The sequence below is a fragment of the Porites lutea genome, chromosome 6 (assembly GCF_958299795.1).
Source record: "Porites lutea chromosome 6, jaPorLute2.1, whole genome shotgun sequence".
NCBI lineage: Eukaryota > Metazoa > Cnidaria > Anthozoa > Scleractinia > Poritidae > Porites > Porites lutea.
Genome location: NC_133206.1, coordinates 8,642,429 through 8,668,055, shown reverse-complemented (window position 1 = coordinate 8,668,055; position 25,627 = coordinate 8,642,429). Strand labels below are relative to the sequence as shown.

Sequence of the window (25,627 nt, the reverse complement as noted above, 5' to 3'; positions counted from 1 at the left end):
GTTATGACGGAAAATTTGTCACAGCTAAATGCTCTTGCATTAATTACGGAGCCACCTTAAGAAGTGATCAAAATTGTCGCTATGGACATCATCTATCCACAAAACGTCGCTCAAATAAAGTCCGAAAAATATTGTTTTAATACCTATATACTTTCATTTTTAAAAAAATATATACTTCCCTTTTTCAAAACAGAGCCAAGTGATTTTCGATAAGACTGAAACCGATTTGGTACTAAATAACATGAAATAAAACTGAAAACAGTCATGGCGTGATGGCGTGATGGCGTGACTTATTTTTCCCGTGAAGTTTTCGCTTATATTTGTTGTTCAAATAACAAAAAAGGTCGTAATACATAAGCAATCAGCATATGATCTATTCTTATGTAAATTGCAAGTCAAAACTCGGTTGTAAACATTGTTGTCTGGGTTCAAAATGTACAAAGATTTGCGTTTGACAATTTCTGAATCATAACATCCGAAAATTTAGTCGGGCCATACTTATGTAGGCAGGCGATAATTGGACTGACGCATATTAATTCGCCAAAAGAGCCTTTGGAGCCTATTCAGAACTTGAAACATCTCCATATCTATCTGATTTAACTTACCCATGTTTCGCAGTTAGAGCTTTTGGAATAAGCCCATTCAGCATTTCTAAACTCTCATCCTTTCTCGACTGATGACTGAGTGAAAGGGCAGCTTGAATACCCGCAAACATTTGCATATCTACATCGTCGTTAAAACTTTGTAGAAATCTGTCAAGTTCTTCCCAACGAAAATTGTAGGACATGGAGCTGGATTCGTTGATCAGACGAATATATCTAGCGCTCCGGAAAATCGCGGGATTCGTGCGTGCGGGCGCTAAGTCAACAGGGCTTGAAAATTTCCGTTTTAGCCTTTCCACTCGACGGCACAACGTTGCAATGATTTTGCTATTTTCAGAGTTTGGCAGGTTATCTTCTGTTGTTTCGCTTTTGGTCTCAGATATGTCCACTTCATTTTCTAATCCTTTAAGATGTTCTTCAAGCACAAGTAGACCATCGCGATCTTGCTGAAGCAATTCTTTGTACCTCTTGAGATCTTCCGTTACGAATTCTCTCTCGCTCTCCAACTTTTTCAGTTGTTCAACCAAGGGATCTGAGCTACTCAGCAATTTTTCCACAGCTTTTACCACGATATCGAAGTTTTTCTTAAACTTTCTCCGAGAAATCGATGCTTTCGAAGCATGTGAAAGCACCGTGTTTCTGACCTCCTTTATATCATGAATGGCTTCGTTTACTAATCCCCAGCAAGGACTACAACGTATTCCACGTAAAGCTTGAGAGTGACATAACGCAAAAACCAGCGCTGTAACGTCCCATTCTTCGACGTCGCCAGACGACAATTTATCTCTTACGCCTTGATGGTCTCCCTTTGAAAATGCTGGATCGTACAGTCGAGAACTGCTCGCTTGTTCGTTTTCTTTCTCGAGCAACGGGGAAACGCTCTTTCCGTCGTTTTGCCATGGCGTAGAAGGATAAAGAAAGTTCCATTTTTCTTTAAAAACTTTTCTCAACGCACTAGCCGAGTAATCTATAATACCTTTAGCCAACCTAAAGTATCTCAGCTCTGGATCTTTGTAAATCGTACTCATTTTCCAAGAAACCAGTCGACTGTGAAGCCAAACCGCAAAATGCGTGTTGTTTCTGTCACCCAGCAAACGTGACTACACTGAAACAAGGAAAATCTTTTCCCTTGTCAAAACAGAGAGGAATACGCAATCCATACGATATAACACGCCGAAGTACAATTCCTACTTTTCTGGGAAACCCGTTCCCAACAGATAAATATGCAAAGCAGCAAGGGGCTTTCCCAAATTCGTTTTTAGTTCATCAGTTTTGACACAGGGCCAAATATTGTTCAAAACAAATATTTTTGTATCCTAATTTCAGAACTTTTTCTGTTCAAAGCTTGGCACTTGGGTAAAAATTGAAAGAGCGAGAATAAAGTGTTTCAGACTATCAATAAACAATCGTCAGTAATAGCACGTGCAATGATTATACTTTGATAAAAAATAGACTTCAAACGTGTCATCTCTTGAGATGAAAATGAAACCAAGATGAGAAACTAAAAAAGGAATCAAGATGAAACCAAGATAATGAACCAGTGCTCTTGTATCACTTTTAAATCGATACTGAAGAAACTCAGCTAGGGCTTACGTATCGTTCGAAATATTGTTCATATGTTGCTTGGTATAATTTCTGTACTTTTCCTCTTTTCCTCGCGTGATATTTAGGCAAAACTTAGAGAAGCAAAACTAAATTATGTCTCACAGACTATCGATAAACAAGTGTCAACCACAGCACGTGCAAAGATAATACACTTTGGACGGATCAACTTATTACAAACATTTTTCAGGGGCGGATCTAGGGGGAGGGTGCAGGGGGTGCGCACCCCCCCTCCCCCGAGATGACGCGCGGTTTTCTAATACAACTGGTATTCTGTAAAAAACTATGTGGTTTATTGGTGTTGAAGTAGAGCAAGAGACGAGTGCACCCCCTCCTAAAAAAAATCCTGGATCCGCCCCTGTTTTTAGTAATGCATGATGAATTTGACAGAGTCTTCAGCTGTTACACGTTCTAATCAAACAGACATATGGAACATAAATGGTGGATTTTTAAATCCAGACCAAGGAAAGGTAACTAAACCTTTTTCCTTTCATTTGGAGATCATATCTCTCTTTCACATTGCCTTGTTTCACTGAAGCAAGGCAATATCACAAAATTTCTTGGAATCGACGTACATCAGCATCTCACCTGGAAACATGTACTAGCTTTGTGTGAAAACAAATCTCTAAATCTAACGCAATATTCAGGTCTCGATTTTAACCGTATTCGAAAACTAACTTACTTTGTACTGCGAGTTAATTTAACTCCACTGGGTCGTCTACAAATGTGTCTACCTTAACTTTTTTTTGCCTTCTGCCTCCTTCTTCGGTAAATTTGCAATCTAGGTCAATTTACATAGTCGAATATCGTAATTTTAATGTCATGTATGAAAAATTGTAATTTAGGAGGCCTAATTAACATAAGCTGTTAATAGAGTTTCCTTTAGGCCTCCTCCCCTTTACTTTCTCCATTTTTGTATCTTTTTTGTTCTTGTCGTCATTTATCTGTGTATCAGATTAATAAATAAAATCCGAATACAAATGCGAATATATCATTATCAGTTGCCGCCTCCAATGTTTCTCAAATTGTTTGTAAAGGGATTCGACGGAACAAGATTGGAGAGAAATTCTAGCTGAACAACTACTTCTATGAACCGTACAGCACAAAGATACTCCTGAAGCACTTGTTGGCCTTCTGCCATTTTAATGGCGTCTTGACTAAGCCAAAAGGGGAAAGCATATCCTCACAGTTCCCCCGTGCTCATAAAAAGTGGAATGAGCACCACTTTCTATGGAGGCTATGTATCAAAAGGTATCATTGAATGACATAATCAGTAATTATAGCTAAATGGGAGGTTGCCGGCGGTTGATCGCATTTGTCTCATTGCCGCACAGGTTTGCCCCCGTGTTCCTCAATTTGAATACTGCCTATAAGTTAATATTAATAATGGGTAGGGGTAGGGAGTTTTAAAATCTTTATGCAATATAAACATTTGTTGTACGCATACGTGCAAGAAATAAATTTCAACTCGCCAGACAACACTGATGGCAATAAGTTGAAGGAAAATGGAGCTACTTTGTTTACCAAGCTTTGTCAATGTTTAAGTTGGATGAGTATTTCTTTGTCTTTATATAAAAACACACTTTCACGTGTTGTTGATTCTGGAAAGACCAAAACTGTAAAACGTTGCGGAAAGTTGCTTCTGGCCTCACACGTACCTTCAATTTGTTTAGCAGCTGTTGGTGAAGTTCATATTCAAGAAATGGTAATATCTAGAAGAAAAAAACTTAAGTCAAAATACTTGATTATCATTATTGGCAGTATCATCATCTTTAATAGTAGCAGTAGTGGTAGTGGCAGTGGCAGTGGTAATGGTGACAGTAGTCGCAAAAATGATAGTGATGGTGATGGTAGTGGAAGTGGTGGTGTTGGTGGTAGTGGTAGTGTTAAGTGGTAGTGGTAGAGGTGGTGGTGGTAGCGGTTGTAGTAGTGGTAGTGGTAGTGGTAGTGGTAGTGGTGGTGATAGTGTTAGTGTTAGTGGTAGTGGTGGTGGAGGTGGTGGTGGTAGTGGTAGTGGTAGTGGACGTGGTGGTAGTGGTAGTGGTGGTGGTAGTGGTGGTAGCGGTAGATGCTTCAACAAAAGCAAGGATTGTTTGACTACAAAGTCACTGCCAGACTATACGCGCGAAAGATTAATGGTAGCAGCGCTTGATAAAGGTCCAAGGTGTGGGCTCAATCCTTGGTCTTCACGTTTATTGTTCTCACAGGTTCTCGACCCCGCTGAAGGGTTTTTCTCTGGGTTCTCTCGGTTTCCTTCTTCCATAAAAACATAACATTCGACTGATTCGATCATCGATTAGAGAAACACAAGCTTTAAACCCGAAACAGTGTTACAAGCTATCCTCGTAGAAGAAAATCAATTCATTTACTTTGAATACTTACAGTGCTGACAATATCTGCATTCGCTTCACCTTTTTCCTTCTTTTTGGTTCTACACACACTGGAATAAGAACACAATGTACTGAACCTCAAAAATGATTTAATAATAATAATAATAATAATAATAATAATAATAATAATAATAATAATAATAATAATAATAATAATAATGAGACCTCAGACCTTAGGGTGACCTTAAGACCCCGTATACACGAGTCCGGACAAAATTCTGAACGAACGAATTTTTTACCTGTGCAACCCGTTTAAACGGAACCGTGCAAATTCTGTTACAGATTGCAATACTGCTTGCCGTTCAAAAACTTGCACGGTTCCGTGGGTCCCGTGTAAACGAAAGGCGCGGGATCCCTGCAGGTATTTGTCCGTTCAAAAAAATTGTTCGGAACCGTGTAAACGGGGTTTTACTTTGCAATACCTTAAACCGGTGGTAGTTTCAATATACAAACTATTAATTTTCATAGAAATGCTACCGCATGAGGGAAATTTGATAATGAGAAGTTCCATCTGCCAGTGCCGGACATTCATATGGCCAAGCGGCAGATAAACAGAATTTTGAAATCATAGACGATGTCAATTCACTAGTTGATAATGTTGCGGTGCACATGATTCTTCACGGTGGGTCGATTCCAACAACTTTTTTCATGCAGTTTCTTCCAGAGATACCGCCATTCGATCCCCGAGAGAGAGTGTATTAACAAAATGTGAAAACAATGGTTCCGAGTGCCAACAAGCAAATTTCCTTTGTTCGTTGACCAAAATTTTCTTGAATCAAAATAAAACACAAGCAGCGACGATAACTATTGTAAATTTGTTTCGTCAGCTAGTCAACACATATTTTCAAAAGTGACCGTTACAATTTATGACAAAAATATATCACTAATAAAGTCGAAATCATTACCAGAAATTTAAGACAAAATGGCGGACGCCCAGACTCGACCCAGACCTTCCGCTCTCTAAGAATGGCCGCCGATCGTTATAGAGAAATGTATGGAGAAAATTGAAGAAGTGCAAATTTCAGATCTGAAGTAGCACACACGACATTTGCCGACCTGTAAATTTAAAGTATACGTACCATATCATTATTTACGGTAGTTTTGGTCTCTCGAAAGTTCGCCAACGGGCCGCAAACAACACATTTCCCAACGGCCGTTACGGTTCCTTGAGCTCTCGAATTCTTTCAAAAAAGCTTATAGGTGCCTACCTTCTCTCCACAGTTTAGAACATTTCGTTGATGTGAATCCGTGGTGCCGACCTCTCTAATCATCGATCGATGTTCAAACTTTAAAACGTGATAAAAATCATCCTTGATCCATTTCCCAAATGGCCGCAAAATTTGCGATAAAAGAGGGAAAAATACATTCATTTCTGCGATAAAAGCGGTACAAAAAGCACTACTTCGCTTATTATTCCTTGTGAAAAGTAAGGCTTCTGACTCCAGTTTGTTTTGATCGCCATCTTTGGCTACAGGTAGGTACTTCATGTATGTTTTTACAACAGAATATTGCTGGCTAAGTATACTGTGCAGGACAACTCGGATTAATATTAATCCGTGGATTATAATAATAATAGATTATAATATGGTTATTATAATCCGGAAATAGATTATTATAATCCAGTAATAGATTATTATAATCCAGCAATAGATTATTATAATCCAGTAATAGATTAAGGCACGGCAAAAATTGGAAGGATTAGATTATTATTAATAATAATCATCTGGATTAATATTAATCTCTATTATAATCCAGATCAGAGCTATGACAGACAAACTGCAGACATTACACGCTGGACAAGGGACTGACGGGACATAACACTGATCACATCAGTCACACGATCACTAGCATATGTTAGAGCTTGTAGCTCCCTGGGAAATAACTATCTCTATGGATCAAACTCAGAAAGACTGAGTCTTTTAGAAATAACTGGAAAAGATTCAAGGATTTCCTTTGATGATGTGCGCACTGACATCCCTTTCACTTTGTTATTTTTCTTATTACTTAAGATCTTTATTCTATTCTACGTTAAAAATCTTCATGGCTCTGCAAAAAATTCAGTTGCAACTGTATTACCAGCAGAGCTGAGACAACTGCCGACTTCTGCTACTAAAATATAATAACGTATAATAAGGAGTGCGGTTATTGACTGAATGTAATTAAGAGTTTTGTTCACAAACTACTAGCACAAGTAGCAAATTCGTCGTGGTTAGAATAGAATATTTTCTTTATTGAGAGACTTGTACAAATTTGAGCTATGTGGGATTATATTTATCAGATTAATATTAATCCTAATCGTTTTACGGTACGGCTCAAAGCTCAGTTATGGATTATAATAATCTATTACTGGATCTAATATTAGGATTAATATTAATCTGATTAATATTAATCCTCCATAAGATTAATAGTAATCCTAATTGATCAAGGCACGGCTCAAACCTCAGTAATGGATTATAATAATCTATTACTGGATTATAATAATCTATTACTGAATTATAATAATCTATTACTGGATTATAATGATAATTAGGATTAATATTAATCCGATTAATATTAATCCGAGTTGTCCTGACTGTGGGCCCTGATTTTTGACAATATTATTTTTACTCTGCCAAGTCACGCATGAAACGAAGTTGTTTCTTCTCTCTAAAATCGCCATTCGAACAGGAGTCCGGACTCTAATTTCCCCTTTTTCATTCTTCCTTGTACTGACTACCTCAAAAAAGAAATGAAATTGATTCAGATCCTTTGATAGTATGTCATTTCAGTCTTTGTTTTTTCTACGTACTGGTTTCTTCATGCCGCCATCTTGATAATTTGAAACCGCGTGCCAAATACTTCGCGGGCGCAAAATGTCGCCGATTTCTGGTAATGATCAAGTTGATATAAAAGTGCGTAAGTTTACAATGTTTATCGCCGCTGTTTGTGTTTTATTTTTTCATAGGCTACGATGGCCCAAGAACACAATTCTCTTTGTTGGGTAGCCAAAGTTTTTCAACACTCGAAGAAAAGTGTCGTATCTCTGCGCGGTCATGTGTGCTATTTATTTCTTCTACACTCTTCAAGGTTCCAAGAAGCTCCTTGAGATAGCACGACACATGCTTCCTTTGGTTAACAAAGTCAAGAAAACTTTAATTTACCGAGCCTGAAGAAGACATCCTCTGCCAACAATGGGAGTTTCAGCAGGAGGTTACATCTGGAACTTTCCTCTGCCTGTTAATAAAAATAAGAGTACAGTAAAAACCCGCCACAAGAACCTGCATTTTTCTAAGTTAGCCTAAACAGGTTCTTGCATTATGGTAATCAGGACAAATTTAGATTATCTAGGTTCTTAAATAGGTTCGTATTTTCTGAAGAAAAAAAATAACTAACTGGCCCATTTTAGCTTAACAGGTTCTTAGTCGCGGGTTTTTACTGTACGGTTAACCTTTAAACCTTGAGAATGATCAGCAAGAAATTTCTCCCACGTACGACTTCCTTTGAAAACCGATTGACTAGAGCAAAGCAAATTCGAGTGAAAAATAGTCCTTTTAGGACATTTTTCACCATCCCGTTTTGCTCCCTTAAAGCATTTCAATAAATACCGAGCACAACACCTCTCAGGGCAAGGGCGACAAGAAAAGACAAACTCAACCCACATATGGCATCGACACCGGGACTTGAAACCGGGCCACACTGGTGGGAGGCGAGTGCTCTCACCACTACGCCACCCTTGCTCTCTTATCTAAACCGTCGGTGAAAACGCACGTTTCCAACTTAAATGCACACTAATTACAACAAGTCAAGAAATGTTACATGCCTACAAACTTGACATTTCGTAAGAACCACAGGAAAAGGTAGATCTGCATCAGAGTAAGGAATATGACAGACTGTACACCCAGGAACTGGAGAACTGTTAGTGTACGTGAGTTCGTCGGCTGCTGATGTTCTGTGACAAAATAGAAAGGAAAGGCAACATTCAAAACTTTACAAAAGCAGGCCTATACGTATATGCGTTATTAACCATGCGTTAGGTCGAAACGGCTGGATATTGGAGGAGTTCTTCTTTGTGTTTTAATTGACCGAGACGAACCACATCCATCCTGAATTTACACTTGGTCATTACTAATATTATCATCATCATTATTAACTCCATTTTCAATCCAATACAAAATCAAACTTAAACTATAACTCAAACTCAGCTTGAACTGGAACTTATTTAATTAGATCTTGAACTGAAACTCAAGCTAGTTGCTCAAGTTAGTTTACTCACTCATCCTGTTCTGAAGTATCCACAATCAGTGGTTCTGCTACTGGTGACATCTGTGGGACCACGCCTTTTTCAAGAACCGGAGCTACATACAAAAACAAAAACAAAAAACCTGTAAGTCTGAACAATAAAAACCTTAACCTTGAAGAAGTGTTTATTTCTTGATTAACATTGTTAAGTTATAGTTGAAGCTACAATAAAATGGACAATAAAAACGTGCAACTTGTTTGGCAACATTGTTAAAAAAAGGGGATGAATAGCGATGTAGCACGTTTTACCACCAACGCTAGAACCTGTCTTGCTACAAGTAAGCTTGAAAGGGTTTTTTTTCGTGGGTGGTAAAGCGCGCAACATCGCTTTTCCGCTAGTTTTGCAGCAAAGTCGCTGAACAAGCAGCACGTTTTTATTGCAGCTTTTTATAGTCAGAAAATGGCTTATCTGAGAAGCTTAGGAATAAAAAGTCAAGTCAAGTTGTCATTGAGGACTTTGATCATGATCGTTCTTTCTTTGGGTTTAATGGTGCACCAAACTTTTTTTTACATTTCGTTGCCATCAACGCACGACTACGACGTGAAAATGCCTAATTTCACGTTGTATGAGTTTGGACAAGGTTCTTAGACATTCAACTCCAGTAGCGATCGCCTTCATCTGACAAAATAAAGGTACGGAGAAATGGGCATCCAAAAACATACAACTTGTCTTGCAACATTCCTGCAAAACGAGTTGAATAGCGATGTTGCGCGTTTTACCACACACATCAAACCTGTCTTGCAACAAATCAGGTTGTTAACAGGTTTGAACGCGTGTGGCGGGTAAAACGCAGGACATTGCTTTTCAACTCATTTTACAGTAATGTTGCAAAACAAGTTGCAGGTTTTTGTTGCCTGTTTTACCAAAGCTTAAGTGAGCTGGAATAGTCGCGATGAAGATTGAGAGGAAAGGCTGCGGCCGATTCACTTTTTAAGCGATGTTTTCGCCGCTGTCGCTGTCCTCGGATCTTAAGGTACCTAATAAGTGCGCACAAACAAACCAAATCATTTTTTACAATTCCCTAGGTTATGGCTATTCCGCAAATTCCCTTTCTCTACAGATTATTTATATTACATACAGAGAATTCCGCCATGAGGTGTTCCCGTGAGTTCGGTGGTAGCCAACTGTAGGTCAATACATGCGGCTGTTCCTGACGCTGATAACACTATTAACTCGTCACTGAAAGAATGAACGAGCTTCGATTAAAAAGCAGGTCTCGTTACAACTACAACTTACGACTCGATATGCATGGGGTACGCCATAACAAGCTGCAAGACTGACCTCATGTAACGAGCAGTTTTCACTTAGTTTTCATAAGACAATCGAAGCTCCCGTACGTGATCAGGCTTGGGAAGCAGATAGTGTCCGTAACGAGAGCTGGGAAATTCGGCCATTATCCGCCCCTCCCTCCGGGGAGGTGGGGAGGGGGTACTAGCAGCGTTTAAGGTTGCCCTTAAGACCGGGTCGGTGTTGTTTCGAACTGCACGATGGGACTCTTTTGGGGAACGAAATGGACTCAGTCTCACGGGTTCCCTTAAAATGGCCACCCCATTTGGGAACCCACATCACATATCACCAAGGGATCTCTCGATCCCGGGGGGAGGGGCGGGGGGGAAATCCCATAAGAAAAGGGCGTGGATACTCGTCGGCAATTTTTGAATTAATTTCCTTAACGAGACCAATCTGGGCGTGGCTCAACCTTTTTTGACCCTAAAAGATCATGTAAAGAGACCATTTTAAACTTTGATTACTTGAATCGAGCAAATAAATTAAACGAATTGAGAATATATAATTTTTAAATATTTCTCCGCGAGCAACCCTAAATATAACAGCGTTTTGTCCAGAACATCCTAAGTGAGACCAAAATCCTCAATTTACACCCCTTAGCGAGTCGACAAGCGTCCCCGCCCATTTCATGTGGGAGTCCCTCCCCCGCGGGCTGTTGATATCATATATCACTGTTAAATAACCCACACTCGATATATTACATCCGTGGCTTTAGGGACAAAATTGCAAATTTTTTTAAACTTTATTGTCTAGCAATTCAAAGAGGGGGGTTGAACACGAAGAAAACTAAACCAAATATAGAAGAATGACCAGAAAGCCTTGGAGTCACGTTAGATTTTGGATATATCGAACGCGAGCTATGGCCTCATATAATAACGATCATGCGTCGTACGAAGAGAACACTCAAAAGCTGGCTTCACTACAAAAGTCATAGACTATCGGTCCTTTTTATTGATGCATGTAATGACGAATGTTGATAAATTTGTCTAGTCCATGGTACGGCAAACAGTACAGGGACTTAGTTTAAAAAATGGCGATATGCAGGGAGTTAAATATCTAGTATATCATAAATGGAACAAAACAAAACCTTTATTCAGCTTTTAATATTAATGCAAGAGTAGAATTTTTAGGGAACAAAATGTGCGACAATGAAAAAAAACGCTTACTGTCCTTTTGTGACCATGTTTGAAAGCGTTTCTCTAATTCATGTCGTGCAACGCTTTTAAGACTAAAATACAAAGCAAACCATGATGAGACCCAAAATTCCTCACAGACCTTGGTCAAGTTTATCTTTCTGAAAAGTGTTGAAAGACCTGCCTGTATCCTATGTAGTTTTAAAGAGACTGTCACGTTATTAGTCTAGTCCATTTTTTTTGGTATTGCCAATTTCTCGCCCTCACTTTCTATAAAACATAACATTAGCAAAGTACAAACTTCTATTTAAAGAAATAGTAGCTTCGTGGCGAACTAAAAACTTAAAATCACAGAGGAAAAAAATATTATAAAACTGTACAGCTGAACACCAAAAACTTCCATTGCGATCCGTTTTAACCACCTTCAGGTTTGTCCATGGACCCGGTTCCTGAAAGGCCGATTAGCGCTAATCCAGGATTAAACTTTTTTTTCCCATTTTTTGTACTTACCTCCCTATACATTTTGTGTTATCATTACTGTATCTAAGAGTGAAGGATCAACAGCATTTTGTAAGCTTGAATTACATGTTCCAATACAAGAAAACAGTGTATAAAATTTGACTTAATCTTGGGTTACGCTTAACCTTTTTTTTCTTTTGCTGTGTTGTTGTTAACCTTCCTTCAATGTTTAATTTTTCGCTCAATAGATGACCTAGATTTGCTACAAGTCAACCTCACGAGTTTCTTAGCGAGCGGGCGAGCTTTTTAGGCCGCAAAGCGGCCAAGCGGTATATCAAATCGGACGAAGGAATTTTTTGCATGAAAGACCATTTTCCGGACTAGGGCACCAAAATGTGGTATAACATAAGAGAGAAGCTGCGGATTAGCAGTTTTTTGATTGTTTTTTTGATTAGCAGGATATTTATTATCATAAAACTCCCATTGCGATCAGTTTTAATCATCTTCAGGTTTGTCCATGATATGGACCCGGTTCCTGAGAGGCCGATTAGCGCTAATCCAGGATTAAAATTTTGTTCCACTTTTTGTATTTACCTTCCTATATATTGCTTAGAGTAACATTTTGTGTTATCATAACTGTATCTAAGAGTAAAGGCCATGCAACAGCATTTTGTAAGCTTGAGTTACATGTTCCAATACAAGACAACAGTGCTTAATCTTGGGTTAAACGTAACCATTTTTTGGGCTGTGTAGTTGTTTATCTTCCTTCGATGTTTAATTTTTCGCTCAATGGATGACCCAGATTTGCTACAAGTCGACCTCACGAGTTTCTCAGCGAGCAGAGCAAGCTTTTAAGGCCGCGAAGCGGCCAAGCGAGCGACAAAGTCATGAGAGGTCCCGCGGCATAATAAATCGGACGAAGGCCTTTTCTGAATGTTTGTAGATGACCAGTCCGAAGCGCACTAAAACATGGTATAACATAAGAAGAAAAGCTGCGGATTAGTATTTTTTTTTTATCTTCACTTTAAAGGATATTTATCATTGTGAAAGAGCTCAGAAGCAAAGAATCAGGGCAATCGTAACTAAAGCAGTGGTCATAGCAACTCTGTGTTCCAGTTTTGCGTTCACTGACTCGCTGACTTGGTGAATTTGACTTAATTTACGTTTTCGAACTCCAAGTTTCACTATGACGTAAAAATATATGATAAGAGCTAGGGTAGACATTACCAACACTGACAGAAAGATGATGAAAACCTCCACCGTAAAAATCGTCGCATTTTCACTCATGATCCCCGTAATCGCAATAGAGGATAGCGGTAAAAAAAAAAAGGATAGCGGAGTTACAGTTACTATTGCTGATAGCCAAGTTATTACAGCCGGCTGTTGAGGGCGGCTTTTTCACTGTTTTAGTCACAATCACTTTGTAGGCAATCCATTTTCGAATGGCCTCGTACCTAGCCCACGCAATCATTGTCAGGTGGAAGGTAAGGTAGTGTAAGCGGACCGTATCTTTTCAATATATTTTTGAATGACTTGGAGATTTTCTTTAATGGTTGCCCTGTTCTTTTTAAATATGCCGATGATTCCACTATAGTTTCGCCTATCACTAGGAACCGTGACCCGTCCGCCGACTTAGTAGAACAGTTCTTAAGCTGGTGTAAAGACAATAAAATGGTCTGCAACCCTTGTAAATGTAAAGAGCTGGTTGTTAGAAAGAAAAATCACAATGTACTCTACTCTCCAATTTTAAAACAATATTCCTCAATGTAATAACTTCGTTTCACTAGGAGTAACTCTACAGAGTGACGGGAAATTTAATGAGCATGTAAGAACCAAGCTTGTCAAAGCAAACAAGTGTTTACACGTCCTACGAACACTAAGAAGGGAACACTACTCTCAGGCAGAGATAGATCACCTTTTTATATCTATTGTTTTACCTAATTTTAGCTATGCGCTTTCAGTCTATGGGGCATCGGAGTCCGATCTTACGGTTATACAAAATTTTTTAGGCCGATGCCATAAACGCCGTTTTATTTCATTTCCAGTTTTTATCAAGAACCTTTTAAATAAACAAGACCGAAACATTTTAAAGAAATTAATATCAACGGATTGCCACCCACTGAAAGATATCATTCCTGTCCAGAAGACTTATGTACATAATCTTAGGAAAAAAGGCTGCGCACGCCCGAAAATTAATACAGAGCGTCTTATGAACACCTTTGTAAAAAGGTTGATTTTTAAGCTCCATTTATTGTAATGAAATACTTTTTTTAATATATGTATATATGTAGATATTTTTATCATATTTTTTTTTATCTTCCGTATTATTGTAACATAAGATATGTAGTTTTATCTTTTGATGAAATAAAGACTCATTATTATTATTATTAGAACAAATCGAAAGAGTGATCGTCAGCCAGTACTTGACAAGAGACTACACTAGTTCTTATCGAATACTGTTTAAAGAGCTCAACGACAGCAGATAACGGTACACATAAACTTCCTACTAGAAGATCTGTAAAGGCCATACTTTGATAGCAAGACATTGGTAGCTTTCTGCAGTTCTTTCCTTCGTTTTACTACTATTAATAATTATTAGCGCGTTTAAAAGAATCGCAATAGGAGGGATTATAGATGCAACAGCGGCAAAAACCCAAGGAACTGTCAAATCCCAAACAAAAGCGTGGTTCACATGGGTAATAAAACACATGTCTGGTTGTGTCTGAAAGGAAGGTCGCCGTTTCTGTTTCGTTGAGCCCATGATACAGACGCTTTTTAAAACTATTTATCATCCAAAATTTTGCAGCACGCCTAACTCTCGAATTATAAAACTTACTCAGCTTATGCTGGATTTAAAAAGAGGAGATACTAATCTGTAAAATGGCTCCAGGAAAACAATAAGGCTTGATGTTAAATGAAGCTGATCAGTTTGGGGAGGTCGTGGAGACATTTTTTTCATAAGTGACCCAAATCAAGCGCGCAAACAATGTCTATAATCTACAAAACCGAAAAACCGGAAAATTTCGTATTTGATGAGCTGGGTCTTTGTGCTGACTTCCATGTACTCAAACACAGCGGAAATTTATTGCTGCACTCAGTGTTTTTAAGGGAATTTGTTTATCGCTAATATAATAATAATAATTTGTTCGTAATGAATTTGGGTCTGACAAGCCAAGCACACCGAAACGGGTTTTCTATTATATACAAGCTCTATAATTCATTTATTTGTGAAAGCTCCTGCTTCTGATTTCATCACGTTTTTTTCCGCTCTAGTGCTAAGTCAACAATTTTCCTGCATTTCTTTTCTTTTTCTTCCTTTTGTCTGTTCATTCAATTTCGCCTTTTATGTCTATTCTGGTCAACATACGAAGCTTTCAGTTTTAAGGGGACTAATCTTTTGTAAAGACAAATTTTACTAAAGTGCACGATAAGTTCGGAGAGCGGTATTATCAGAAAATTCCGAAGAAAAACAATCTCAATTTGGAAAAAAAATTGAAAATATGTTTCAAAATAGTATATAATTAGTGTAAGTTCAGATACCTCCCTTGAAATTCAAGAAAAATCGAGAGTAGAAAAAAGAAGAACAACAAATAAATAAGTTTCAAATTGATTTCAAATTCACTGTATTATAGGTTCAAAGAGTTCCAAAGGTACGCTTAGTCAAGATTTAAAATTATCTAAAATTATCTAGGTGAAATGGAGAAATGCTGGTAGGTTAACAATTTAAGAACATAAAGTTTTCCTTTTCCCATGACTGGTTCCATGATGTCACTTTTTAGCACGCTCGCCTTTTTTAGCTGTTAATTGTACAAACTTCAGTAAGAACAGTCAATCTATTCCAAACATCATTTGGTCGTCAATATTTGAATCTGATTTCTGAACACTGTTTCATGTTCCTCCATTCTTACCGCTGTTTCTGTTAATGAGATTTTCCCAGTTACGGTGTTTTATCTTTTTAAACTTCTATCTCCGTATTCAGCGAACTTTTAACATCAGCTGTCTGATTTCAGTTATGTTGCTTTTTATCATAGTCTAAGGGAAGCAATGTTCCACTTATTTTTTATTTCCTCAGCTGTGTAATATTTTACATAAAACGGTAAGTACAGCAGTTTGTTTTATTTCCCATTCATGAGAAAATTAACTTAGAGAAGAACGCAGTAAACGGGGACATTTGAGAAATTTTGTTTTTTTAGTCCTGTATACATTTTGACAAGCAAAAGGTTGTGGTGGTCGCTACTTATTAGGCTAAGTGGGGTTCTTAGAACAAAGCGGTGGTGAAGGATTTTGAAGGCATTCATTAGTGAATTATCCAGTTCATTATTTTATGAGATTTCATGATAAGGTTATCAATTTATGTCGGCAAATAATCGAATAACCAATGTCATTAAAAATGCAGATTTTAAGAGCAGTAAACGAAAAAACTCAAAATGCCAGGTGTATATATGGGAAGTCAGAGTATTTTTGCTGACGACACCAACATATTTCGCGAAACACCTTCTACACAGGTGATAAGGGATGCGCAGAAGCTTGCACAGAACATTTTTCCGCGCTGAAAGACCAACATTGACGTCACGTAGTCTCCAGTCTATCACACGGCCATTTCAGAAACGTTTTCGTGAAGTCTTCGGAAATCAGTCGGATTTTGATCTTTTATCTCTCTTTAAAGGCTTGGGAAGAAAAATCTTTACCCAAATCTCACTTAGGATGGTCCTTTTTAGTGTTTGGTGAAGGTAAAGCGACAAAAGAAAATATTTCCATTTTTTGGTTCATTTGACCTTTAAGCCAGCGGTTGAGCATGCGCACTAATGCGCGTGTTTGTATCATGTGCTTTGAGCCGAATACATGAAGCGTGGGCGAGGATGTAAAAAATGATTAGTTTAACGAAACTACCTTGTCCTTTCAGTGCCCCAAATCGACCAAAAATTGAGCTTTGCTTCGCGCTGGAGTGTGCTTTTTTGCTGCCAAATACCCCTACGATAACAGCAGTTCAGTCTTGAAACACTTAGAACACTGTAAGAGTTATTTTTCAAAAAAGTGTAGTAAATTAACAGGGTGTTAATGAAAGCAGCGACCTTAGTTTTGAGGTACTTTGCTTTAATTTGCAAATTTCTTCCATTTTGTTTGAAGCGAACGACTATGACAATCACTAGCCAACACTACCGCTACCACTGCCTCATGGCGGGCCGCACATTTACATTTTTTTCTAAAGTCCGAAGAGTGTTGACTAATTCATGGCCCTGAAATGTCCCCAAAGAGTTAAAATTGTTTTGACCATGCTACTGATCCCATCCTTATCTTTTTTTCTCTTTAGGATTAAGAATATCTGTGCTTTTAATTGCCTTTTTGTCAGTCTTTGGCAAATGTCTTCAACTTATTCCAGCAAGAGATAACAAGATGCGGACCATCTTTATAAATGTGGGTCAGTTCATTATCATGGCTGGTGGAACTGTGGCTCTTAGTGCCCCTCCTCTAGTCTCTGCAACATGGTTTCCGCCCAGTGAACGCACCACATGGTACAGCTATTGCTATTTCGGCTTTGGCAGGATCCTTTGGAATTTCTGTAGCATTTGTTGTTGGTCCTGCAATGGTTCGTAACAAAGTTCCAGAATCTATCATCAGCAATTCATCAAATTCGGAAAAAATGCAAAATTTAGTGGAAATAATGAGCCACCGTTCATGAGCGACGTTCATCTGCGTCTTGCTGTACTTTCAGGCAAGACCACCCCTCCCTCCGAGCCTCACTGCCTCTAGACCTCACACACAGAGCACAGCAGCTTCATTTAGACAAGTCATCAGGAATGGTAAGTTCTTGTTGCTGAGTACACTAGCTGCTTTAGACTTTGGTGTTTACTTTAGCTGGTTGTCCGTGTTAGATGTCTTCTTGGCCAAGTTTGAAGTGCATCCTACTACCGCTGGATGGCTTGGCTGTGGTGCTACATCATCGGGTTTTGTCTCTGGAATTTTGTTGGCAAGGTACGCCGCAATTATTTACCTTGTTGAACCACAATTCAGTAGTAGTTGAATGTGTATTTCAAGCCTGCCATTTTAGGACACCGGAACTTCTATTTTTCTCGGGGAAGCATGATCCCAAGCCCCCTAGTATTGCTAGTATGCTGACCGGTTCCTCGCCCACTCTCGAACTGCCCCTAACATATAGGCACGGCATGATTGCAGGCTACCTCGCTCCGCGATCTCCGTTTGTGTTGTCGGTAGATATATTTTTTACGTCCAACTATGACTTTGATTCATGATTTGCGCGAGATCAAGAGAAAATTTTTTTGAAAAATAATAGTTTGATGCAAACCTTAATGAATAAATGTTCCAGACGCTGGAACGGGGTCCAAGCTATTTTGCCATGGGGTGAGAAAATGGCTTCTACACAAAATTTCCTTTACCCTGCGAACGCAGTCGTATTTCTGTTCGTCGCTTCTCTCCACCCGAAAACTTACTTTTCTGTTGGAGAGAAGCGACGACCGGATATACATCTGATTTCGCGATCGCAGGCTAAATTTCCTTTGGCTTTTCACGCGTTCCTCCATAGCACGAAATTTACCTGAATTCAAAAATTGGCGCCTGAGCTACCAAATTGAATGAAACATGGAAATATAAACCACTCATGCAAACTGTTGAAAGAAAGTATTGATAACACAACAATACAAAAGGAAGTAAGGATAAACAAACTTGAAGAAAGATTGAAACGGGTGTTGCAATAATTTGTTTTTGCTGTTTTTGTTAGCCTAACAGTTTGTCAAAGTTCGTTTTTGTTGTATGTAGCCTTTGATGCTTGGGAGCCGGGCATATTCTTCGACACGAAACTGTTCCATAGCGAATAAGGATGCGCACCTGGCATTATAAACAAACTGAATTAGCCAGCCGTGATACTGCCCCTTTAATTTTTAGTTGACCCTTTTTACTCCCAGATCAAATGATGGGGTCTTGTAAGGTGGTTGTGGCAACATTTTTGAGTCTGTGGATGAAATCCTATAGTTAGCCTGCGTTGCTGCCGGCCCACCCATCGTGTAGGCCATTATTATAGTATAGCTCTATACAGGAGGTTTAAAGTGTCTGAGACGTAGGCTATCCTATGGTGCCACGATTCAAATGAAACATGATAGCTTGCGAAAACAGCCGTCTTTCCTCGCTCCTTGCAACTTGGGATGTTTCGCCGGAAGGGACGTCTGCGCCTCTGCGACAGAAATTCCATACTGATGACGTAACATCTATCCGGAATCTGCCTAGGAGTTCTGATTGGTCGACACAGTAGTTATATTGTTCTAGCTATTGTTTACGAACGACAGACAAAATGCAAACGGTCATATGGGTCAAATGTAAACGCAATGGATCTACTACAATACAGTCCTTTTTCGTGGAATATATTCTTCTTTGGCAGAGGCATTTGAGTTTTGCTGGAGCTCGTTCGCCGAAGAAAACCAAACTTTACCATAATCGACTAGGGCCCTTTGACTACCGGATTTATTATGCAAACACTGATTTACGTCATCAGTATGGTATTTCTGTCGGTAATGCGTGGACTTCCCCTCTGGCGAAACGTCCCTAGCGAAAGGAGCGAAGAGGGACGGCTATTTTTGCAGGCTAGAGACATGAACGTTTTGTCCTTATCTCTTTAAGGTATGCAGACCGTTTAAAAAAAACAAAACAAAACAGATGTTAACACTTCTCTTGGCTCTCTCAACATTATCCTTGCTGATCTTCAGTTTGTCCTGTGCTGGAATTCTACCATCCACCAAACCACTACTATTCAGCTCCATCATCTCTGCAGGTTTGCTTTTTAACAGTGCCATGCCACTATTTATTGAACTTACAATGGAGTGTGCATATCCAGTAGGAGAGGGACTCGCTAGTAGCCTTAACATGACCATGACAAATCTAATCGGATTGTTTTTCTACATCCCCTTTATGCTGCCGCACTCTGATGTAAGGTGGATGAACTGGGTGACCGTTTGCAGTCTGGGTGCTAGTGTCTTAGGGTTGCTCATTTACAGAGAAAAGTACACACGGCTTGAGATAGATGAACGAGATGATGTTGATGAAAGAGCTCTTCGAAATTCTTGTGAAAAGCATTTAGTTGAAACTGGATTTGATTAACTGGCGCAATCTTCAAGTATATCTTATGACCCGCATTACCAGTCAGTGTTAAGTCACTTTTCAGAGACCCTAGGGAGCTAAAGCGACGTGAACGAGAACGGCAAAAATGCAATTGGTTAATTTAGATTAGCATAACAGCAACTTTGCACGTGCTCCACGCTTTTTGCATATTTCTTCTTTGCAGTCCTTGTACAACTAGGACGTGAAATTGTCTATTTTCATGTTTTGTAGAGGACGTGAAAACGAGACAAGGATTCTGCCTTTCGTATTCTGAACTTAAATAGAGTCTCTTGGAATTCAACTCCAGAAAAAGTCGCCAACATTTGACAAATTGAACGAGATGGAATAATAAGTTTGCAACAGCGCGAAGTCACTTACTAAAGGGACGTTTTCGCAGCCGTATCCGAGGACGGCGACAGCGGCGAAAACGACGCTTTACAAAAATCAATTCGCGTTCTTTCATCCATTTATTCCAATTCACTTTCTTAGTCAAACGCAGAAGAGCTCTGCTGGAGTTGAGTTCTTAGAAACCACGTCCAAGTTCAGAAAGAGAAAAAAAAAATTCGTCGTCGCTTGCTTGCGTCCTCCATTAAACGGAAATTAGGCATTTTTTTAGCGTAGTCTTTCTCTTTCAAGAAACCCAGTTCCTTAAAAAATGAAGATTCTTGTGCAGTGACAGCAAAGAAATGTACAAAAAGTATGATAAACGTGCAGAGTTGTTGTTTTGCTTATTAGTTAAACCTGTAATTTCTTAACGTTCTCCTTGACGTTGAACTTCCATAAAGCGGCCACTCGGGGTACCGGTAAGTGGCCGCTTAATAGAGGTTGGCCGCTCAACAGAGTTTCGTCATAAAACGGGTCATAAATTAACATTAGAGCGATTTTCGTATGACCTAGAAATAAAAACGCGCGCACAGAACAGAAACAACAAACGAACCGAAATTGATTGGTTTATCGAATGAATACAAACGCGCGTGGCTTTTGGTTGGTTGCGCGAACGCACGGGTGAAAAAACTTCACGCCCGAGAACTTTCTGGAAATCAACCGATACTTCGCTTTGACGTCATACTGCAACACGATTGGCCAATCGAACAATGCCATCTCCATATGAGGGTTTCTTTGGCGGGAAAACGAAGAGTCCATGTTTTGATCTTTTCATCTATTGGCTGATAAAACAAATAACGAACACTTACCGAAACCATTTTTCAACGTTATACGAAAATCGCTGTATCTTTAACAGAAACAGCTCTTTATTTTAAACTGAACAAACACGCGACGGGGGCAGTATTCATGGTCCACAATTGGTCGTCATCTTCTATCTCGGACTGTTTTCCTTTATCACATTCTTAAAATAAAGCCAAAGTAAGTGTATCAGACGCTTGATGGCCGCAAAATTTTATATGGATCTTTTATTTTTATTTACTTGGATGGGTAATCAATCTTTCAATCTTTCTTTGTTTCACACTATACGGGACATTTACACTAGTGTAACTAAGCAGGACAACAAAGTAGCTGATAATAATCATTAAGCTAAAGTGAACAGTGTTCAAAGTAGCCTTGTTGGACACTGTCATGTTCACATAGTCGGCAGAAGCAAGAGAGGAAATAAAATCTCAAAAAATAACCGTGATAGAACAAATTGTCCGTAAGTAATTGATATTCAGATAACTTTTCGTATCCATCACTACAAATTAACTCGAAAATTGAGTGGTTACGACAGTTTCAACTCACTTTCATGCTCACTACCAATTCGCCATGCTGCCGCCATTACAGTCGTTACCAGTAGTAAATAACGTTTCTTGTTGTCAGTAACTCAATCACAGTGAGCGACAGCTAATAACTTACATTTTAGCTCCTTAACCATCATGAGTAAAACCTTGATCATGAGATCATCGCAGCGGAGATAATGTATGAAAGAAAACTGTGAGTGATGCTATTACTTCAATCAGAAACATAAAACTCTGACTTGCCAGAGATTCCTAGTTTATAGTTTGGATGAATGTTTCTACATGTGTCACTCTCAATACCAAAGTGCATTCCGACAAAGTGTATCCAAGTTTGAGATGTTTGTATGGTGGATTCTCACAACAGCAGTTGTGTCTCGTCACGCAACGCTCCTCCCCAACAGCGTTGCGTGACGAGACAAAAACGGCTGCCGGAAAGGGAGAGTACACAGAACTTGACGTGTCTTGTATAATCTGGCTGCAAGAAGCTGTCTGGAATACAAGAGGGAATTCAACAGAATGGCCAGTGCCAGACTCTACGATAGTAAGACGGGCATGATCTGGGAAGGGCGGTGGGGCGTCTCTCTCTCCAAGCCCTGCGCGTTTTTCGCATCAGTTCACTCACGATCTCCTGACTCACGATCTTGGAACCTGGAACATGCTTGAACAAGAACTTAAATTTCTGTCCCATAATAAGGATCATAAGCTGTCAGTGTACCCATAGAAGCTTCTGAAGCAGATATTGACCTCTGTCGTACTAATTGTATTGGTGTATGTGGATTGGCTTCGGAGTATGACACAGTTCTTTTTCGGGGCGATCCTCGTACTGAGCTATCTAAACCTTCATCTTCTTCGTAAAATACTTTCACGGCGTCTCCACTGACATTCAGCAAGCACTGGCCCTACAAATCGGTCAAAGATAATTACACTAATTATATAAAAACTCGTTATGTAATTAACTCTCGTCCCCACCCCAACAACCTACCTCATTACAGGGGACAGTCATCTACCTTAGGCTTCGTTAAAATTGAGAAAACGTGTCCCGGTTAGTAGGGTCACCCTCTCAGACAAGTCAACGTTGGCGAATGTTTTACTGAGAAAAAAGTTGACCCCTTTGACCAAGCCAACACGGCCCGCGCACGCTAACTTTGGCTGGACAAGCCAAAGTATTAACATGAAAGAAAAGTTGGTCTGGCTAGGAGGATGACCCTAGCATGACAAAGGGGTGACCCTGTTAGGCGGGTCACCCTTCTATCTGAGCAAACTTTTTGTTTCACATATAAAAGGTTCGCCACGTTTTGTAAGGAAATGTATGCCATACATTTATATGTGACGCCCAGGTTACCTCAGGTAGGGGGTTGACCTTTCTACTCGGGACGCTTTTTAGTCTCGCTTGTAAAAGCAGCGAGACTATAATCTTCAAGCCGTTTTTCATCGTATTTAGGAAACAAAGGGGCGTCGGGGCCCCAGGCGTTCCTAGCGGAGACCGTGGAAACTGGGAGTAAGAATCGTTGCATGACCGAAGCGTGACCAAAGATTAATAAATGCGCCTTAGAGCTTTTCCGGAACAGGTCGGCCCACGAATTCTATCGCTTGAAAGAGTTGATAACTTTGGAAGAAGTGAACACTTCAGCTGAACACTTCAGTGGTCGAAAAAAAGAAAAATCTTAATTAGCAAAGGCTAACTGGTCGGGTGTTGTAAACTTTTATTGTATGAAAATTAGTCTTGTGATGAGCATGCGGTTTGTTTTCGGCGGTGACTGAAATGAAGCGAGACTTAACGCCGATATTAAGAACGTTCTTGTTATCCATGTATACGGGGCCTAAGGATGCGTTCGATTGACCTTATTCTGGGATAGGAATACACAGAACAATCCGGAATTTCCGTTTGATTGACCTGCTATTCCAATTCCGGAAGAAGAGGAGGAGTACATACAAAACATACTAACGGAATATTGACATCAGTCCTGTGCTTCGCGGGAGGTGTTTACAACAGCAACGGAAATGGCTAACGTCTTCGGTACCTCGGTTAAGCCGCGAAGAAACTCTACCGCATGGTTCCTTACATGAGGAAACCAAGAAAGCTTCTTCAAATTTGTTTTTTAGCAACTGAGATGATTAAGTAGATTGGCCAGCACGGTGGGATTAAGAAGCTGATGTTTCAAGAGTTTGTAGGACACGTCAGCTCCTCTATCCCCCTTCACTGGCCAATCTGGCTTATCTACTCGGTTGAAAAAACTGTTTTATACATTTTACTCCCTTCACGGTGCAAATTTTGTTGTTGCAGTTTCAGTAACAAGTTGTTGTTTCCGGGGTGGGGTTGTTAGCCCACAACCTGGAGGACTAGGTGCTGCTTTTAGTCTTTCCTCTTCCCCGTAAACCTACCCGGCTTGGTAAGGCACGTAAGTTACCCCACCATGAAAATGTAACAGAACACTTTGGAGCTCTTTACGGTGCAACATCACATTTTGTTCGTGGAAAACTAATCCCTTAATAATACAGATAAAAAAGTGACAAAGTTAAACGATCGTACATGATATACAGGTGTCCGTATTTAACGCCTTCAGGAGATCTATAGTTTTCCATCTAGGAACAAATTAAGGAAAGTTTGCCTGTTATGGAGGTATGGACGGTCCAAAGCCGTGAGGGGTGCCGCCGGGTTTTCAGAGACAATCATATGCACTATAATTTGATCAGAATTAAACATAACTAACCTGATGTTTATGAGGGTTGTCAAGTAGAACTATCTCATTTAACTGGTACGACACCAAGGCATTCCCTCCGATAGCCAACACATGGGCTCTTAATATTGCTTGAGCCTCAGCTACAAAGGCTTGCATAAAGACATTCAAACCGCCATTCTAAAAGAAAAACAGGTGACGAAACTGGTCAGTAATAAGACTATGGCGTGACCATTCAATGAAAAAAAATAAACTTCTTTGCTTCTCCTCTGTAGGCTCGAATTGCCACACGTTTGGCAATAATCTTGCACGTGCAGTGGAGTCAAGTTTTTGCCGCGTTTTTCGTTTTACTCACTGATATTGTATGGAGTATCGAGTGAAAACAGACACGCAAGGATACAGAAAATAGTTTTTTAATGTCACTATCTTTAAATTTTTTTCTCAAAATAACGAGCTTTTTTTTGTCAAAAAATAACTTTGCACCCGAGGCCCATTTATCACAGTAAATGGCGCCGACAATTGCGCAGTTTCAGCTTTCAGACGCTCAGAAGTTCTTTTTAGCAGCAGTTTAATTAATTGCTAGTGTGCTGGTAATCAAGTCTACACAGTGAAAATAACAACGTTTGCTCTAAAGCAGTAGACCACGAGTAGTCCCCATTTTTCCTCAGGGAGACTAGAGCGAACGAAATGCGAGTGCGCGTGAAAATTTCCCCACGCGAGAAAGGCGAGCCTTGACTTTCTCGCGTGGGGTGATTTTCACGCGCGGTCGCGTTTCGCTCGCTCTACTATCCCTGAGGAAAAATAGGGACTTCTCGTAGTCTACTAAAGCAGTTTACATGGCTTTTGTAAACTTCTCTCGTTCGGCCGCGGTAAAAAATACACGAAGGCAAATCTAAAATTTCCGTTACCTCGCGCACAGTGTGGCTTTCCCGTATTAAAAACAAGTTGATGTTGCCGAGGTATTGCTCAATCTGTGTGTTGGGTAAATACGACATTGATGTTACTTCTACAGCAGGGCGATATGGAACCTGTAAAGATAAATATTGATGAACTCGGGTTATACGTTTTAGCCTGCGAAGCAGTAGCCTCCCACGTAGGCGTTTTTAGGGGAGCTCGTTTTTCATCCCTTCCCGCATGATCATGGGGAGGGATGAAAAACGAGCTCCCCTAAAAACGCCTGCGAAGAGGCTAGAGAAACAGGCGCATGAAAAAACAATGATTTGTGGGGGTGAGGACAAGGGGATTCAGACCTCCAGCCTCCCTAATAACCCTAATATCAAAATTGAGATTCTCATTTGTTGTCCCTATACGTTTCCTATAGTAGTGGTGGAGAGAAGGTGTTGAAAATTCGGTTAGATTCACCA

General features: G+C 39.7%; 2 protein-coding genes and 2 pseudogenes across 2 annotated transcripts in view; 1 reads left to right on the top strand and 3 right to left on the bottom strand.

Annotated features, from left to right (window-relative positions):
- The window catches only part of LOC140941703 (uncharacterized), a 12,327-nt gene extending 11,558 nt beyond the window's left edge, over positions 1-769 (bottom strand). The window contains exon 1 of the mRNA XM_073390714.1: positions 606-769. Coding sequence (XP_073246815.1) covers positions 606-721 — 116 coding nt within the window. The 5' untranslated portion in view covers positions 722-769. The remainder of the gene's footprint in view (positions 1-605) is intronic.
- LOC140940612 (C2 domain-containing protein 5-like) overlaps positions 1-10,159 on the bottom strand; it is a 32,868-nt pseudogene extending 22,709 nt beyond the window's left edge.
- The window catches only part of LOC140941631 (solute carrier family 49 member 4-like), a 48,497-nt pseudogene extending 28,459 nt beyond the window's left edge, over positions 1-20,038 (top strand).
- Positions 20,039-21,269: 1,231 nt separating this feature from the next.
- The window catches only part of LOC140941850 (C2 domain-containing protein 5-like), an 85,070-nt gene continuing 80,712 nt past the window's right edge, over positions 21,270-25,627 (bottom strand). The window contains exons 31-33 of the mRNA XM_073390855.1: positions 25,172-25,291; positions 24,297-24,443; positions 21,270-22,484 (exon numbers count right to left, since the gene is read on the bottom strand). Of these exons, the coding sequence (XP_073246956.1) occupies positions 22,257-22,484; positions 24,297-24,443; positions 25,172-25,291 (495 nt within the window). The 3' untranslated portion in view covers positions 21,270-22,256. The remainder of the gene's footprint in view (positions 22,485-24,296; positions 24,444-25,171; positions 25,292-25,627) is intronic.